This window comes from Odontomachus brunneus, unplaced genomic scaffold (genome assembly GCF_010583005.1).
Source record: "Odontomachus brunneus isolate Ranch 3 - 2012 unplaced genomic scaffold, Obru_v1 Obru_scaffold_151, whole genome shotgun sequence".
NCBI classification, from domain to species: Eukaryota; Metazoa; Arthropoda; class Insecta; order Hymenoptera; family Formicidae; genus Odontomachus; species Odontomachus brunneus.
The window spans coordinates 544,635-565,354 of NW_022639601.1; the positions used below are offsets into that span (position 1 = coordinate 544,635).

At 34.2% G+C, this 20,720-nt stretch overlaps 1 protein-coding gene across 3 annotated transcripts in view; it reads left to right on the plus strand.

Moving 5' to 3' along the window:
- Positions 1-20,720, plus strand: part of LOC116850658 (protein enabled) — a 64,172-nt gene that overhangs the window by 26,496 nt on the left and 16,956 nt on the right. For 2 of the 3 annotated variants that reach the window (XM_032829184.1, XM_032829185.1), the window contains 2 exons: positions 17,713-18,034; positions 19,551-19,723. In XM_032829184.1, coding sequence (XP_032685075.1) covers positions 17,713-18,034; positions 19,551-19,723 — 495 coding nt within the window. Of the gene's footprint in view, positions 1-14,891; positions 15,442-17,712; positions 18,035-19,550; positions 19,724-20,720 lie in introns of those variants that run through there. The other variant, XM_032829183.1, reaches the window with a different exon arrangement.

A 20,720-nucleotide genomic window follows, 5' to 3' on the forward strand; every position in this document is an offset into this window, starting at 1 on the left:
TAGTAAAAACATGCTTACATTATTGCTCTTTTTTATATCTCATTGATTTTGACCAGTAAATGTAAGATTTTACTGCAAAATCTGTAACATGCAGATTCATTATATTCTGTACGAAATCCAACTTTCTGCGTTTGTGGCGATGAAATTAACGGCTTCCATGTGATTTACGTGTGCACTGAGAGAAATTATCTGATAAAAAAGTTTACAAACGGATATTTCCGATTAATTTTTGTATCTGATTAGGATATTCAATTAAATTTTATCGGATACTTCCGATCATGACATTTCATCAGATAAATCGATCAAAAAAATATGAATCTATATTTTTCATCGGATGTTTTCTGATCGGATATAAAAATTCATCGGTATTTTGATCGGAAATATTCGTTTGTTAATTTTTTATCGAATAATTTCTCTCAGTGTAATGACATTGTCTGTGTTTGCGAGTTGCATCAATGATAGGATCAGTCGCTACTATTAACTGATTCTTTCGGTGAGATTTTACTTGCAGTGCTATATTTATATAAACTATCAGTTCATGTATAGCATTTCAGTGAAGAACACATTGATTGTATTTTAGAGAGCAGATAACAGTTTTGTACCGATTAAAAGAGAAAAAAGAAACAAAATCCAAGAAGGATTTCTTTTTTGTTGAAAATAGCCATTACTTAAAAGAAGAAAAGCAATTTGAGTAGTCGTTTTTTTTAGCAGTAGATACCGTTTTATAACATAACGCACCTTGAGAGACGCGCGAGAGATTGTCACGACGAGAGGCTCGATCCATGACACCCGCATTGCCTCCTTGTGCCTTTGAAGAATTCGATTTCTGTCGCGCGAAGACGCGCGCCATTGTTGACTCGCTCGATTGTTGACATTGCGAAAAGTTCTATTCGGGGATTGTACGATTAGTTTGGAATCGTTGAAGGATCCCCGAGATTTAGGGCTGGCCGTGTTGCGAGAGTCGCTCGATGGTGGAAACATAGCCGGGTGGACTACTCGAGTGTCGAGGCTTGACTTATCTATCCAATTAACGTTGACGCATAGCTACCTACCCACCTATCTACTATATGCCGTTTTCGGCGATCGTATCCGTTCCCCCAAGGTGAAACCATGAAACCGTACGCCTCCCGGGGTGCCAAGAACGATGCTACTTAATAAAAGTTTGTCGTTTCGCGACTTAATTCGCAAAAGCCGCATATTACGCGAAATTACATTTTTTTTTCTCCCCTTTTCTCCCTTCTTTTTCTGACTTACGGCAACACAACGCGACACAAAAGAATTCAAATGAACTCGTTCTTCGGTAAAACGTATTTCGCGGCGATGGTCATTTAAAATGGTAATTCTGCAGCGACGCGAGGGATTAAAATCGTCTGTCACGGTGTTGGGACATTTTAAGGCGGCACGGTATCTTCGCCATGACGGAGATTTTAGCAACGTTAAAGTATCTCGCGATGATGAAATTTGAAGGCTTGAAATAATCCGCGATGACGGGTCTGGAGTGCCCGTATAAATTTTCCTGTTATCGTGACTAGCTGGCTGGTTGGCTGGCTAGCTGGCGCGTCGTTGAACCCGGATCGTTTTGATAAACGAAGTTTTGTCGAAGTCACGTCATCGTGAAATTCTCTCGCTCCGAACTCCTCCGTCCGACAAGAAAGAGAGAAAGAGAGATAGATAGATATATCACCTCCGACTAAAAATGTACGAAATTTATGAAATTGTGTGTCACGATGCAATCTTTTTTAAGAATAGCTATATGAAGGTTAAGAATGCGATATATCGTATCACAATTTTGTAATGCAAATAATATTTAATTGCGTGCAATTTTGCAAATGTGATTTTGAATCACGCGCGCGATTTTATGTCACTAACGATATAACGATTTTTAATCATAAGGGAACTTGGGGTATGATAGGAATCGTGATATTTAAATAAATGTTAAACATATTAAAAATAAATAAATGAACTCTCTTTGTAGTATAATCAAAATATTCTTTGAAATATCCACTATAAAAAAACATAAATTTTATTATGAAAGAATAGTTAAAAATGAAAACAATAAAGTTAAATGATATTTTCTTAAAAACATCATTTAATCTTATTATATTTTTACATAAAATGGAAGATATTTTACAACTTTATTTATTAACTGTTTATTTCCGAATCATTGATTTTTAAACATTTTTAATAGTAGCTTATTAACACATGCAATATATAGAATATCCTTCTTCCGAAATTTTTGTGAGAAAACGTAGAACGGATTGAAATTAATATAAAAGTTTTATATCGTTTTACGGTATTCGCAATAATAGTCGATATATTAATTAAAACAAATTGGTGAATAATCACGCGCAATACAGTAGATGAGTTGTAATGGCGATGTGTTGTGTGCTTGTATATTAGATCAAATTGAACAAAGAAGCCTTTTATTATTTTGCAAATAACCATGTAGATTTTTAGTTACTAATGAAAGAAAATTGTTATATGATTGTACGTGGTAATGCACAAATCTTCTTTAACTCATTAACGCCCAAATGTGCTGAAATTTTACATTGATTTGAGGCTTTTATTTTACTACGAAAATGAGGTCTATTGTTTATAAATTACATTAATTTTGAAGTAATATTGTCTCTAAAACTATTTCGATTACTAAACGAAAATTCGAATTAAACGCTTCAAATCGACCGCCATTTTGGTACCGCCATGTTTGTTGAAAAAAAATATCCATGGCATATTTTTTAAGTTAAAGTGTCGGGAACACATTTTAGATACTTTCCCGAGCGATACTAACACGTTTTTATGGAGAAAATAGCGGAAGAAGAAAAAATTAGCCCTAAAAACAGGCGTTTTTTATTTTATTTTGCAAAAATTTTACATAAATTGCGATTTTTTTTTAATTTTTTCAACACTATTCGATAGAGCGATATCGAAATTGGTAGGAATAGTACTCTTTATAAACAACAGACCTCATTTCCGTAGTAAAATAAATGGCTCAAATCAATATAAAATTTCAGCATATTTGTACGTTAATGGGTTAATTAATATCTAACAATCCATATAGTATATCTAAAAATATATTTAAAAATCTATGTGATTATTTACAAAATGAGGACTTTTTTGTTTGACCTAATGTATATTACAGCAGATGGCGCCACTACAGTTCATCTACCATATCATACGTGATCATTTATCAATCTTCTTTAATCAATATCTCAAGATTTATTGCGAATACCGCAAAACGGTATGGGATTTTTATGATTATCTCAATTTGTTTTGTATTCTTACAAAAATCGCGGATACCCTGTATAAAGGTGTGTTATTACATGCTTAATTAATTATAAATTATTTAATGATAATATTTTTCTCATAAAACAATAAAATTACTTTTTTTATTATGTTTTTATTAAAATATTAATGACAATCAATATATTAAGTGTAATAATTTGTATGTGTGTGTATGTGTGTGGTAACTTTTTGAAATATATATAAAAAAATATATATAAAAACATATATAAAAAGAAATAATGTAACTTAACATTTTAAGTTGTAATTAGAGACACAATCTCATTATGTCTCAAAATGTACAAGTTTGGGTTAGATAGTATAAAATAGATTGTCACGCAATATTCGCATCGATATTTAATCAAAGTGACGAATGATTTTGAATGGCAGCCGCGATTTTGCGATAAAGGTCCAATTGCGTATCGCATTGCGATTCAAGTAAAGAAAATCGCAGTGCTTGCGATAAATCGCAAAATCGCATATCCCTACCTGCGACGGTATGGCGCGGAAATCCGTCGCAGCTCTGGAATTAATAGAGTCGTCACGAACGGATCACCGTCACTGTCGGCGAGTTTCTCGCACATAAACCGACCGTATGAAAGCGAAACGTAACGCGCGTTCATGCGGCGCATAGAGGATAAATTCGATATCCAATGTCGCGTGTACCGCCATCATTTCATTCGTCACCACTTCCTCCTTCACTGCGCGCGTAATACTTTTGTTCTCGGCTCGACGCGACGGGACGATAATAAAAGCACGACGAAAAACGCGATGCGGAATTGTCATTAATTTCGCGCGAGCTTTTCTTTTAGGAGACGTCCACGAAGGGTGTCGACCAAATCATGAGTTACAAGTAACTTCATTACATAGATATATAGTTTAAAAAAGAACGGTTTTTTTTTAATCGCGGTTTTGAAAGGAATCAAGAAAAGAAAACAGTTCTTTTTGCGAGAAATTAATTTGTTTTACTTAAATTATATGCTAGTTAATTTTTAGTATTCTTCATCATATTAACGTGATTCAGGAAGTTAAGTATAATCTTATTCCTGTTGAAATTTTTATTTTTAATTGTGAATGGTAATCGACCAACTTTATTTAAAATTACTTTATTTGGAAAGTATATTAACTTTGTTTTCATTTATTTATATAGTAGAGTAGAGGATAAGAAATCCAAGGATAAAGAAATCCAAAGGATGAAATTTGCCAAATATAGGATAAGAAATATTTAGAATAAGAAGTAAAAGAGTAAAAAAGGAAAAGGAGTTGGATAAGAAAAAATAGGATAAGTGGCGAAAAGGAAAAGAAGAAGTGGATATAGGAAAATTGTAAAATAAGGTTAAGGTAAAAACTAAGAACTGGCATTGTAAGCTGAAGTAAAATAAAGAGATAGTCCTTATTTATATGTAATTTGCTTTTTGTTCTCTATTTTATGTTGTTATTAATAGAAAGAAAAGTGAAATTTTAAGAAGAGAGAATATAGAATAAAAATATATGTGAGAATTAGTGTTATCTTGGAGAGAATCTCTCGGATTTTAATAAATACCCTTAGAATGAAACTCTCTGTAATAATGTGGTGGGATTACCATATATAATCAGTGGGTAGTAGGGATACCATGATATACACATGTAAAATTATAATATAATAATCGAACAAAATGTACAGGAAGCATATAGTTATTATTAACATAAATTTAAAACACACTGTACAGATTTGTACATATATTTATGCACACTAATAACATTATATGTTAATTATTATAAAGTACATATCTGGTCACAATATATTCATTTTTTTAAAGTTAATATGTTAATTTCATTTAAATTTAACTTGAGTGAAGTTCATGCAGTAATCTTTTTCACGGAAATAAATAAACATGTGACAGATTTCAGTTGAATATATATGAATTTTTCTAAGCGAATTTTTCTTATCTTTGGGAAAGAAACCGAAAGGAAATCATGAAAAAATTGATAAACCAGTTTTTTCTGAGTCTGCACAATTATATATAAATAATTATGGTTTTTAAATTATAAATTATAGATTATAAATAACTTTACAGTCTCAAAATTATAAATTATAAATAACTTTGTTTAGAAATGTAGGTAACAAATGAGATAAAGATAATAAATAAGATAAATAAAAATAAATATAATATTAGGTTGGTGCAACAAAGATCTGTTATTTATTAAATTCTCATAGGAAGTTCGCGTGTTAAAAAAACTATAGAAAATAGATTGTTAGATGTCTGAAAAAGTATTGAGATGGTATTTATTCCATTCGGAAAATTATTAATCTTTTGAAATTTTGGATAATTTCATCTTCTACTTTATTTGTGGCACAACAGCACAACAAGCACAACAAACTTTTCGCACTCACAAAAATAGTAATGCTGTTTAACTCGTACTCTTTTTTCTTGACCGTCTAACAAATCATAACTTGTTATTTGCAATTAACTTTTCTTGGCAAAATTTAATGCAGTTTTTTAATAGATATCGAACAGTTATGTTAACTTTTATCTAGTAACTAAAGAGTAAAACTACTTGAGATCTCACAATCAAGATGTAACGTTTCTCCTATGGTTACTGTGCACGTAAGATGCGCAAAATCTGAACTTATTTGCTGACCGTAAGCAGAGCCAATAAATGGACAAAAGCTATTATTAATTATTAGTAATTACTATTAATAATCAATTTAATTATAATTAAATATAATTATTAATTAATAATCACGACTACTGTTCATAAAATTAGCAGGCTTGTCCTAGTAGTATCTTATTTCCTGTGCATGCTTTCTAATTGCAAAATTATAATACTAATTTTCTCATGTCTTTTATCTTTTACGTCGCATCTTTTATATCATGAATGATATACATCCTTTAATCTTTTGTTGTAGTTGTACTATTTCATGAAGAGAATAATTATTTTGAGTCTGAACTATCATCACAGCATTATCATCAGAATAGTCTAATGTGTTCTCATTGCAATGTGAATTCCGGTATTATTAACATATTCCCTATAGATGTTTTTCTTTCACTTTTATTTCTAACCTTGGCTATCATTTCTACCACACGGCTTAATATTGTCAAATGTTTTATTACATCCAATTTTGCTCTATGTTCTTCTACACGTTCACTTATTGTTCACGTAACTTTAAGATCTTTTTTAACAAAATAAATAAATATGTTTTAAATTTATTCAATAGAAATTATAATATGTATTCATTATATTACTGACACTCTATTGGTCTGTTCTTTTTTTTATTTTTCACATCTACGGAAACGAAGTTTATACCGTCAAGGGAGTTTCGTAATAAACAAAGATGATAATCAGACGGGATAATGTCAGATGAATATGGTGGGTGAGGCAAAACATCTCAGTCAAACTCTAACAATTTTTATGGAAATGAAAAAGTATAATATATTGGAGAAACTCATTACTGCCTTCCATTTTCAAGCCACAACAAAGACAACTTAAACATTACCACTTACACCACGAAATACGCTGTGAAATGTCAGCTATCAAAATATATGCACAGATGGCCAACTTTACAAAACTATTTTATCTAATATCAATATGCAAATGTCAACTAGACAAAAATCAACACAAACTTATGAATTAAGGGGACTGGATTGCCTGAAAATGCTTGTTCTTTCATAATTTTTTATGACAAACTGAATGAATATGCTAGTGTTATTTTGACATACATTTGTATAACATATAAAAAGAAAAAAAATATAATTTTGATGATCAAATGCTCAATACAAATGTATGGTACATGCAGTTAAAATAGATTTCGTTTTTCTTTTTAAGTTCGTCATTTTGCAGTAATATCTTGACTCTCAGAGGTTTAATTAAGCTGAATTTTAGGTAAACGATTTCCGTAAATTTGTCGTTATCGTGTGAATCATTGACACTCGTGAAAATATATAATTTTGAAATATTAATTTTTTTACTATAAAAGAACTGAGAATTTAATAATATTCCATTAAGATATTTGTAATTTTGTTAACTTTTACTCAATTTCTATTATAGTGATTCACACGATAACGATAAGCTTACGGAAATTTTCTACTTAAAATTCAACTTAATTGAACCACCGAGAGTCAAGATATTACTGCAAAATGACGACCTTGAAAAGAAAAACGAAATATATTTTAACTGCATGTACTATACACTTATACTGAATATTTGATCATCAAAATTATATTTTTCTTCTCTTTATATGTTGTATAAATACACGTCAAAATAACACTTTCGCATATTCATTCAGTTTGTCATAAAAAATTATGAAAGAACAAGCACGATTTTCAGGCAATCTGACCCTCCAGTCCCCTTAATCCAGTAAAACAGAAGGATTCATGGAAGAATAACATTCATTCGCACGATGTGACAATCATTATCCAGCTCTCGGCTTGGGTACTGATTCAAAGAAATACGATTGCCGCAACAAAATCATTTTTCACTTCCATCGAGCACTTAAAGAGTATTTCCACGAACGAGTAATTTTCAAGTTGATGCAACAATTACTGTCAATATTGCGAGTATTGCCGACTGCGCGATACTTACCGTATAGGCCACAAGGGCGGAGGAGGCGAGAGGGATTGGTACAATTCCACGCTACGGTGATTATTTCATTCGGCATTTGGTGAAAGGTTAACGGTTAACGCTTCCGTGAGCATTGCTGGAAATAAAAAGCGCACCGAGCGTTTCGTACGATAAAGCCCCTCCTCTCCGTCGCGGACCGTGCGCGGCCCGCGATTGAGATTTACGCAGCGTTTTACAGCGCGAACCACAACACCTGCGAGAAGAGGAGCTAAGGCAATGCCCTGCGGAACGCATTTATTCCACTTTTATGTAACACACGCGGTGCTCTCAAACAGCCTGATCTACTGCTGGCCGAGAAAAAAGACAGAGAAAGGGAGGGAGAAAGAAGAGGAACTCGACGTTACTTCCGTCCGACACAATGTGTTTCGCGTTTTATGCTCTAAAAGTTTCAGTATCCGAGCAAAGCGTAATAAAATCCGCGCGATCGGGAACGTGACGAGTCCGCGATTCCGAAAGGAGCGCGTCATAAATGCGTGACGTGTCGCATTCGGCGGGCGATTATACTTCTCCTGGGAGTCGCGAGAATATGCCAGACGTCCAAGGACGAGCAAACAGATCGAAGCAGGGCATTTCGAATTGGCGCCATACTGTCGATTGAAGATCGATAGTTTGGTAATCGATATGCGACGGCGACATGTGCGCTCCGCCGGCGTGAAGGGGAAGTGTATACTCAGGCCGGTAGTCTTATATTTAAGACCGTCTTAAATTCCCCTTCAGATACTCCGTAGCCAATGAAATGATCCGTACGCCATCTGAAGATGAAGTTAAGACGGTCTTAAATGAGATCCGTCTATGAGTACCGGTCATAGTCAAGTCTTATATTTAAGACCGTCTTAAGTTCACCTTCAGATACTCCATAGCCAGTGAAATGATCCGTACAGCATTTGAAGGTGAACTTAAGATGGTCTTAAATATAAGATCTGACTACGAATACCAGTCTCATGCCCGTATTCATAGTCCTTATACTCTGTAGCCAATAAAATGATCCGTAGAGCATCTGAAGATGAACTTAAGGAGGTCTTAAATATAAGGCTTGACTATGAATACAGGCATCAGTCTCATGGATGCTATATTATCGATATATCGATAGTGACTAAAGACTTTTGAGTGGCCGCATTCGACTCTAGCTACGCGTTTTCCATGACTGTTGGTCAATCGAAGAAGCGGGAACGTGTTCAAAGCGGAAGAGACATTTTGGCAAATTGACGTGTCGATAAAGAGGATTATTTGCTCATATGGCGTTATAATCGGTAGAGAGACAGTAAAAGATTAAGAGATAGGTAAGTAAAAAATTAATATATAAAATTAATTTAAATTATTAATCGGAGAAAAGAAATATATACATGCATGTCATCGTAATTAATCCTTTTTATTGACACGTATGATACGTTAATCTGTCAAAAAGTCACTTCTCTTTTGGGCACGTTCCCGTTTCTTTGATTGACCAACAATCATGGGCAACGTGTAGCTAAAAACGGCCGGCCAAAAATCGTTAGTTTACTATCGATATATCGATGATATAGCATCCATGAAATTGAGTGTACACTCAATCTTGTTGATGCCATAACATCGATATATCGAAAGTTTGTAAAGATTTCTGACATTAGTTTCCAGCTACACGTTTTTTATGACTGTTGAATAATCGGGAGTGCAAGAACGCGTTCAAAATAGAAATGAGACATTTTGATAGTTTAAGGTCGTATATGTGTTAGTAAAGAGAGTTGGATGACTCACGCGGATGTTCACGCGCAATCAGTGGAAAAAGAGCGAGGATGTTAAAAAGGATATAAAATTAAATTATAAAAAGGTTATTATATAAATTATAAATAATTAAAGACACGCGTATAATAGGTGTAATTTTATAAAAATTATACAAATTATTATATAAACCAATTTTAATTTCTTTGTTGCATACGGATGTGTAGCAACAGGGAAAATTTAACAACTCGCCGTGATTGTAAATTGAAATCAGTTCATATAATCATTTGTATGATTATTACAAAATTATACATATCTCTATCTACACATCTCTAATTAATTGTATTTGTATTTTATATAATAACCTTCTAATTTTATTCTTTTTAACGTCCTTACTCTTCTTCCGCTAATTACGCGTTGCACGTGAGCGGGTGACTCTCTTTACTGAAGCATATGAAACCTTAAACCGTCAAAATATCACGGACGAGCTCCCAAATTGTTACACTCTCGGGTTAAATTCACACAAAACTGTCACTTATAGAGAGGAATAAATAAATAATACCTTTAAAGGAGAACGAGAACTATTTTAATTGAAACTCAAATATAATTATAACCGAGTTTGATTCAGAGGCAACCAGATCTTTCACACGTCTTTACATTTCAAGATCTCATTGCAAACTCACTAATTATTTACAAGATCAATAACACGACGTTAGCTCAAAATAATATGACGTTAGCACAAAACTACTGAAACGTAGTCGCGAACAGAGCAGCGCACTTCAATTAGAACCAAGATTGAAAACAGCAACGGACGACGTCGTGGACAAATATCCCATATGCAACATTGCGTTGCGTTCGCGCACTTCCGATTAATCACTAGTCATGAAAAACGCGTAGCTAGAAATGATGTGGCCGGTCGATAATTTTTACGAATTTTCGATATATCAATGGATTATTAGCGGGACTGAGTATACAGTAACGAAGAACTGTCAATATTCCATTCCAACGATAGTTATCGATAGTGTGACTATCAATATAGTTTTCGATAGTTTTGTGATCTCTAAAAAAATAATAATTATAAAATGACCCGTTCCAATTTATTTGGGCCCCCTTTTCACTTTTTTTTTGTAATTTATCATAGGTAATTAGAGGTTTCAGTTGGTAATAAATAGTTGTATAAGACTAATCAGTTCTATTTCCTACGTATTGTTTCACAGTATTGCCACTAGTACGCGTTGCTGTAGTTATTTACATGTTCCAGCTATTTATAAATATATATATATTTATTTATAAATATATAAATATAAATATATATATTTATAAATATATATATATATATATATATATATATATATTTTTTTTTTTTATATATACATATCTTTCATCTATGTTTGCTCATTAATCCTAGAATTCCAAAAGAAATAAATTTATTAATTGTCAATTAAATGATTTAAAATATTTTGTCATAGCTTGTTATTTTAAAATAGAATTGTGAAAAAAGGGACTATGGAAAACCATTGATAGCTTATCGGTGAGTATTGATAGTGTAAACTATCGATAGTTATCGATAATGCCGTTGATGATTCTCCGTCTCTAGGGAGTACAGTTAATTCAACGAAACTAGGCGAGACGAGATGAGACTTTAATATCTAACAATTATAAAATTAGTGCCATAGATTTCAAGATTACGTTTGCGCTGATTGTTTATGTATTGTCCACGTAATATACATATATATCTTTTTTCTTATAGACAATGTAACGCGTGGAATTGTATGTATATATGTGGAAAATATTGTGTAAATATACAGAAAAGAATAAATAATTTCTTAGTGGCATGCCCAGGAAAGTTTCTTTACAAAATTTTTTTTTGATTTACTTAAACTATTGTATCTTTTTTAACTTACAGCAAACATAAATTATATATATATTTTGTATTCTATTTTCTTTTCTATTCTCTTTCTTCAGAGAAAATGGTAACAAAGAGGAAAGAAATGTTTAATAATAATATAGATATGTTTAATAATAATAAAAAAAAGGAAAACACTTTAGGGGAAGAATCATGCTGTTATTTTAAATCACCAGAAGTAAATCATCAAGAAATTAAATGATAAGACAATTACATCTGTTTTGAGTATTAATTATAAATGTAGTGTTTAAAAAAGATAAATTGTATAGAACTTTCATCTCATTACGTAACAAATTGATATATATAACTCTGAAGGTCAGAGAATATCACCAGAGAATTCTGTGGTACTTTTTTTAAAAAAGAACGTTCATAAATTCTAAAGGTTAAATAAAGATATAAATATTCCTTAATTAATTGTCGAGCGTGCCATACGTTCTTTGAACAACATCCATAGATTACATTCTAGATCTTGTCTACATAGATGACGTTTCACATAAAGTTTACGTTTCTACACGTAGGCGTAGTGTCATAATTTTTGCGTGAATGTTTAACTCTGGTTGTATATAGAGGTTATCGAAGAGAATAATAGACGTATCAGTTGATCAAGTGCTATTCAGCTTACGTATTGAGGAGAGCGAGAGTGTTTTTAAAATTTTACAAACGATAACATACGTACACCCGGAAGGGTCATTTTATCTGTATATATTCACGACTCCGCCGCAACGTCCGTCCGCTGGATAATAACGCATGACCGCAACGATATTTAACTCGCGCGAGCGTGTTTAGGCCGGTAATTGTCATATGCAAGGCCGGTCTCTGACCTACATACAGCCGTACGCTGGTCAATTGACAAAACCGCCGAATGCGTTCCGATATCGTTCGCAGATAAGAAGACCGAAAACTTGAACGAATGTTTGATAATGGTTGAACTCTCGGAGCGTCCAGTGTCTCATATTTTGGTTCGTTTGTGGATATAGTCTCTTTCACAATCGATATCTTGCGTGAGAAGTCACTCTACAATTCGAGTGACTCGATTGTCACTCCATTTTTCCAGTGAAATTTTATTCTAAGAAATTTAGAGAGTAGAACCAAATTAGTTCATAGGAACTAGAAATTCTATTCTCTTTATAACACTTGAATAAGTGTGTGTAAGTGTTTTAGCTTTTTTACTTGATTGTAGGCGCTTGGTTTACCGATGTGGATGTATATTTTTTCGACAATACATACGAGCAACACATATAAGCGATAGACTACGTATATTATAAAGAACAATGTATCTTTGATTAATGACATAAGATAAATGTCCCAATGATTCAATTAATAAGAAAAACCTGATCAGTTTTTTATATTTTTATTAAATAATTATAATGGAATTAACAGAAATAACGTTTATATAAAACTTTGGTTTCTCAGCGTTTAAAAACTAATAGGAAACAATAATCAATAAAAATATTGATTATAATCTTAATGAGATATTAGATAGTGTCAGTTATATGCAAGTAATTAAACTGAAAATTGAATCATGTTCTAATTACAGAATAATAAACTCAGTGATTAAATATTCATCATAAATAATATTAAAAATTTATTCAAATTTCAATTATTATAGTATTATATGTATAATTATATGTATTATATAATTATATATATAATTATTATTATATAAATTTAAGTTATTTAAGTTAAATAATATTAAATATTACAAACTTAAAAATATATTTTAGTAAAATTTCATAGGCTTTTTTAGAAATATTAATTCTAGAACACTATATTGCATTGAATCCATTGTTAAAACGTTTGCTGTTTCTATATAATGGAAGGTAGGGGGTCGGGATTGGAAGGAAAAAAAACTTCTGTCTGCTCTCTTGCAACTGCTCATGCTGTGCAGCCCCATCTGCTGTTTAGCAGATGTAGGAAATACACCGTTGAAATCAGTCTTGACGTTAAAACAATATTTTCTTCATGTTAACAATATATTTTTTTAAATCATTTTTCCATATTTTTTCTGGAAAGTTTCATCTTTAACAAATGGCAATTAGTTTTATACAATACTGTGTTAAAAAAAAAACTATAAATTTTTAAGCAAATAATCTTTTTATGATTAAGGAGATCTCTAATATTAATAACATTTGTTTTTAACATTTTGCGGAAAACAAATATTATTGTGTATCGCAAATATGATTTTAAATCGTGCGCAATTTTGTATCACAAATGTGATTTTGAGTCGCGCGCGATTTTATATCGCTAACCATATAATGATTTTTAATCATAAGGGAATTTGGAGTATGATAGGAACCGTGATATTTAAATAATGTGATGTTAAACATGTTAAAAATAAATAAATCAACTTTCTTTGTACTGTATCAAAATATTCTTTGAAATGGCCACTATAAGAAAACACAAGTTGTATTGTGAAAGAATAGTTAAAAATGAAAGCATAATAAAGTTAAATGAAGTGTTCTTAAAAACATCATTTAACCTTATTGTGCTTTCTACACAAAATGGGAAACATGTTTTACAAAACTTGTTTATTTCCGAATCATTTATTTTCAAACATTTTTAAAAGTGACTAATGACTAAGCATGAGTTATGCAAGTGTCTAAGACATGCAATATATGAGTATGTGTTATTGCACGTTTAATTAATTATAATTATTTAATGACAACATTTTTCCTATAAAACAATAAGACTACCTTTTTTATTGCCTTTTTTTAATAAAATATTAATGACAATCAATATTAAATGTAGTAATCTTCTGATACATACATATATATAAAGCCTATATAAAAATTATATATAAAAATAAATATCCACTTAACATTTTGAGGCTGTTATAATAGCATAATCCCATTTTATGTCTCTAAATGTATAAGTTTGGATTAAATAGTATAAAATATCATAGATTTATCATGCGATATTTTTACACAGATACTTAACTAAAATGACGAGTAATTTTGAGTTGCAGGCGCGATTTTGCGATAAAACTTCAATTGCGTATCGCATTGCGATTTAATAAAAGGATGCATTGCGATTTAATCGCAGTGCTTGCAATAAATCGCACATCCCCAGCAAAGAGGAGAAAAATTGACCTTCCTCACGCGCAGGCGAGTGAGTCAGACGGGATCAACACGGTGATCAACGCGATACGATCACTTATCGCCCCGTCGTCTTGCTTCGTTAAAACATCAGAAAATTATCGACAATTCTTTTATCTGTCCTCTCTTCCCGGTTATCTTCCTCTCTCTTTCTTTCTCTCTTTCTTTCTCTCTTTCTTTCTCTTTCATGGCACACGATGTTTTGCGTCGTGCTGGCCGCGGCACGAGGCGTTATCACACTGGCATTCGCTTGTCTGTGTGTTGCCGCTGTGCGTACGCGCCAGGACAGCCGAGGAAGTGACGGTATCTCGCCACATCCTATCTCGTCCTGTTCCCGTTTTCCGTCCGACGGCGCGCGGGTTTGCTGGCTTGCTCGCTTGCTTTTCAGCCCAGTGAAAGCGACAGCGAGCTCTCGCGCACGAGCCTCTTCCGCGGTGCGCGCGGATCAGGCCCGGATATTTAATTACGCCGCGAACGAGCCGCGACACGACGTTTCTGATCGGCCTGTCGACGTAGCCGCTGATATAACGGCCGTTGGTGCTCCGATAACACTCACGATCGCGAGTGATGGCCGCGTAAAGCCTAGAAGAGAGGAAGAGAGAGAGAGAGAGAGAGAGATCATCCTCTTGTGATCGTCATGTGGGACTCTCGAATGAATTCGTTCGCCTGCCGGACCGGCAGGACGAGGTGGTCCTCTTATGAGTCTTACTCGCCGCGCGACCACGCACCGAGCCAAGACACCAGGACGCGTTCCTCATTAACGATGCAGAGTGTGCAAGAAGGCCCGGCGCAATACGCGGGCGCGCAACAGCACGCCAACTATCGTCAACAACGATCTTCCTCTTGGCAGGACCGCTTGTGGTACGCCGTGGCCGTGTCGATTTTCTCGTCCTTCGCTTTCTTGGCCGATCGCGATATATCGGCTGGCTCCTCCTCGTTTCCCTCCTCTTCGAATGACGCGGGAGAAACAGAGAGAGAGGCCGAGAAAGAGAGAGACGAAGAGTTCCGAGGACCCAAGGATGTGTCTGAGGGACAGTCGGTGGAAGAAAGTTTGCAATACTTTTGTCTCGACGAACTTCAGAGCACATCTGATATACTCAGGTAGAACAGAAAATCGTGGTAATGTCGAAATAATGTCAAAGTGATGAAGAAAGAGTAGAACCATAACTGAAAAGAGAGTTTTAATAGTTATTTCCTCGTCATTTTAACCTCATTATGATTGTTCTACCTGGGTATCCAACAGGGAAGTTTGTCTTTCGTATTTGTTTTCTCAATTGAGGAAAAGATATGATCTGCTATATTAGAGAAAGAAATTTATCATCGTTCATCTTTTAGTAATTACAGCCTGTCTGTAGAATTACTAATAAACAGAATTTTTTATTAGACGGAGGTAACTTCATAGTAAAAGCTACTATAAAATTTTGTAAGACGGGAATAGTTCGACGTTCTGCAGTAATTGGCTATCCTTTCATCTCATATATGCTATTTATATATTTTAAGAGCTGAAATATGCTACTAAAAGATTTGCTGTGCGAAATATAATACAATTCTAGTCAAATTTGTTCTACTATGTTCCTTAGCAAGATAGACTTCACTGACAATTTGTTCCTTCACTACTAGAAACATAGAAAATTGAAAGTAATTTTTGTGAAAAAAACTATAATATTAATAATAACTATATTTTATTATTAATAATAGCTATAATCTCTGTATATAGATTGCGAAAATAATTAAAAAATAATCAGAAATATTTGCCTTCTGAATTTATCATTCGTTTTTTAATAATTATATTGTCTAATTATATTACTAATAAACAAATTCTCCTATTATATACGCGGAAATATCTAATAGTAAAAATTACTGTAGTATTTTATAGGAATAGATCGACATTCTGCGGTAATTAACTATCCTTTCATTTATATTTTAGCAACACTAAAATGTGCTATTAAAAGATTATTAAGTTTCTAGCGAAACACAGTACAATTCCAGCAAAATTTATTGTATTTATTAGCAAGGTAAACCTTACTGACAATCTATTGTCCATTGTTCATCTACGCTACTACTGCGTTACATAAATTTATAGGAAAAAATTTTATAGGAACATAGTAAAATTGGATAGAATTTTTTTTATACAAAGAAAATCTATATTCTATCTGTGTACAGGTTGTGAAGCGTTTATTGGAAAGAAAATCTGAAAAAATTTATATTTTGAATTTATCATTTGTTTTTAATAATTCTATCTTTAGAATTTGTATTTTTAAAATTTCTAATAAATAAATTCTTCTGTTAGATATATTGCGAGACTTATTGAAAATGAAAATATTGCATCTCTTTTTCCATTGACGTTTGAAGGACATCTTGAAGAATTTGCGTTTTTCAACTTGTTTCTACATTGTCGTCTGGTTCAGACGACTGGTTTCATATTATCATTTTGATTTCCTATTGTTTTGCGTTGTTCGTTCGACTAAACATGTTAAGTGAATTCTAGAATACAAGAGATCCGATAAAAGACGGTGGAATTTGAAAATAATCAGAGAAATCGCGGAATCTGTCAATTCGTCGTTCGCTTTGCTGCTTTGGTTATGCGACTTTCTCGAACGAGCAGAAGTAAAAAGTGATACCGGTGCACCGCCCACGCCTCAACCAGATTGCAACATTCGCTTGGTCGCGTTGCTCATTTCGCCAAACAGAAAGAAGAGCACGATCGATCCATTAACGTAGAAAGCTTAAAAATTCTGCATTTATTTTCACCCACATCTATCTCTTGTATTGTTATTTTAAGATCTTTTCTCCAAAAAAGTATAAAAATTATAAAAACTTGTTACATTTATTGTTAATTGTAAAAAAATTAATTACAGAATTAAAATTTAAATAAAAATATCTTTTAATATATAAATTTACTCAAAACTTATATTTTTCATATATGTTACTCTATAATGTTACACAACATTTCTGGATCCTTTACTCTGAAATGAAGTAATTCAACAAATATTTCGACGGATGATTTTTATGGCGATTCCTTATGCCCTTGACATAATGTAATATAATGAAGAGAGCGAAAAGTCGCGCAATCAAGCGCGCGACCGAAAGGGTCAATTGGCGAAGACACAAAAACGTATTTTGTCGTTTCAGCGAAGTGAGCATATCATCCGCCCGCGCGTCGGTGATGGTGTACGACGACGTGAACAAGAAATGGATACCGAGTGGCAGCTCGTCCGGCCTGTCGAAGGTCCAGCTTTACCATCACCAGGTGAACAATACGTTCCGCGTGGTGGGTAGGAAGCTGCAGGATCACGAGATCGTCATCAACTGCGCGATCCTGAAAGGGCTCAAGTACAATCAGGCCACGGTCACGTTCCACCAATGGAGGGACAACAAGCAGGTGTACGGGCTCAATTTTTCGAGTAAAGACGACGCCGACGCTTTCGCCAGGGCGATGCTTCAAGCACTCGATGTAAGTCCCAATTTCTCTGTTCATTCAATTATAATTAGCTTCTCATTACAGGATCTCTCTTTCTCTCTCTGTCTTTTTTCACATAATATTAAGAAATACTCGATGTGTTAATACTGATGGCGTCATGATAAAAGAATAATGAGGGAATCTAAGATTCCTCCTTAGACATGGGTGTGATTAATTACTGGTGATATTTGAATTATTTTTAATTATTAAAATATTAGCTAAGTTATAATTACAAAACAAATAATGTCCTAAGCAAAGAAGAATCGTTGATCCGTGAGACTTTGCACAGAAAGAGAGAGCCTGGTTGAATTAACGTGACATGTTTGATTAAACTAGTAAAAATAAGTAGTATTTCTGGTTATTATAAGGAGATATTCTGGTATGCAACCAGAGCATTTCAGTTGTAATAGCAATCAGAGTTTTGTAACTGTGTATATAGAATAATAATCCAAATATTAATCTGGTTATTATGACTAGCATAAAATTATTGTCATCTTCTTAATTATTGATGTTCTAAAAAAAGTCAGGTTTGTCATGCGACCAACATTGCAGTTAAATTTCTTACCTGCATTCAATGATTCCAACAGGGAATTTCAGAACTAAAGTTGTAAACAATCACCATTGGTTGGAAGAAAAACCAGACTTTTCTAAAGTGTCAATGACTAAAGGAGATTAATTTGGTGGCATTAATTCAGTGCTTTACACATATAAAAAAAGAGAATGGTTAAATTAACGTGACATGTTTAGTTAAATGTAACTGTACAGAATTTTTTATTATTATAATCAAATATTCTGATATTCAACGCTGGTATATTGTTGCTTGCATATTATTAAACAATATATACAGACAATATATGTATAACAGATTTATCAATTGGGGAAGTAGCATATAAGACAGACTACTGAGAATTCAAAGGTCTTGGGTTCGAATCCAATCAGGGTAAAGGTGAATTCTTTAAGCACACGATATAATATTAGATCAATTAAATAGTTGACTTTAAATGAAACAATATCATACACTAATACATCCTTAAGAAATAACTCTCAGTCAAGAAAGTAATAGAATTTCTATTAAGAAATATAAATATAATTTATTACTATTATTGTGCATGTAATTAAATTTGCCTGGTTACATTAATCGATATTATGGATCGATCAAAATCCACCAATCTATTTAATATATCAAGATTTCCGATTAATTCAAACTTCTTTCTCCGTTCGAAGACTATCCCGCGACTATTCGTCATTTTAGCGTAATTCTCATAATTCGAGAATGTCGATTGGCGAAACTTTTCGACGAGCGTTCACTTAAGACGTCTCAGACGCTATTAACCAAGGGCGGAAGAAGTCCGAGTAAAAAAAAAGAGAGAGAAGATCAAGAGTATCCGCTCGCCCGCCGTGAGACATCGATTTCACGGCGGGTTACAATTGCCGGACTCGGGTGTTCTCATAATTGGACTCGTCATCCTTAATTAGCTATTAATTGCACGCTCGCGTCTCTGTCGCGTAGGTGCTGAGCAACGGCAGCAACATATCACGAAGTCTCGCTCCGACAGCCGCGACGGCTACCCAGCAGCAGCAACAGCAGCAGCAACAGCAGACCGCCTACCAGCAACAGCAGCAGCAGCAACAACAGCAGCAGAGCCAGGCGACCGCTCAATATGAGGAGGACATGGGATACAGGTATGTCTCGCACTCCCGTCGTCCACCATCTCTTCACTCGCTTTCCAACGATTTACGCGCAATCATTATCTCGTTGGGGCGATTATTTCCTGTCACGCGATACGCGCACGAGATATGGCGCGGTGTAAACGCCGAGTCGACTCACAGCTGTAACTCCGCACGGGCGCAGTTCGTAGGTAGGCGACCTTGTTCTCTTCCCGTGTGAAAGAAAGAGAAAGAGAGAGAGAGAGAGAGAGAGAGAGAGAGAGAGAGAGAGAGAGAGAGAGAGAGTGAGTGAGTGAGTGAAAGAGAGAAAAAGAGAGATAGATAGAGAGGCTCCTTCTTCTTCGTAAATACGAAAAAATTTCGCAAAAGTATCGCTTCTCCGAAGAGAGCGCGAGGGGTGGCTTTGTAGAGATGCGGTTGGTCGCGATTGGTCGTTACTAGGGCGGTAAGTCGACGGCGTCGGCGTCGGCACATAAGACGTAGAGAGAGGCCCGAAATTTCGCCGTGGTTCACCCGACGAGAGAGTGAGTCAACAACACACGCACATTCACAAGCACACGTACGTCTGTCCTGGGTGATTGCAGTCAAGGTCGTAGCGCGCGGATCTCCTTGTCCCTGGGGCATCTGCCTACGGGGACAGGCCAGATGGCCCTGCCCGTGAGCTCCGCCACCCCAACCCCCGATCACCACGCGACCGTTAGTGGTGCAGTCGGCACCGCTGTTCAGGTGGGCTGTCCGCGTGGCTCACCGGGCGACGGACGCACGAGGTGATCATCCGGCTGGCTTTAACCCTTAATAACCCGGAATGTTAAATTAATTATGGTCGAATTATTTTTCGTCAAACTTGTCATTTTCGTCAAGCAAGATGCTATTAGATGCGGGCAAAATGCGCGACGCGATATTTTCGCGGGATAGCGGTGATGCGAGAGAAAGAGACGGATATATATATATATATATATATATATATATATATATATATATATATATATATATATATATATATATATATATA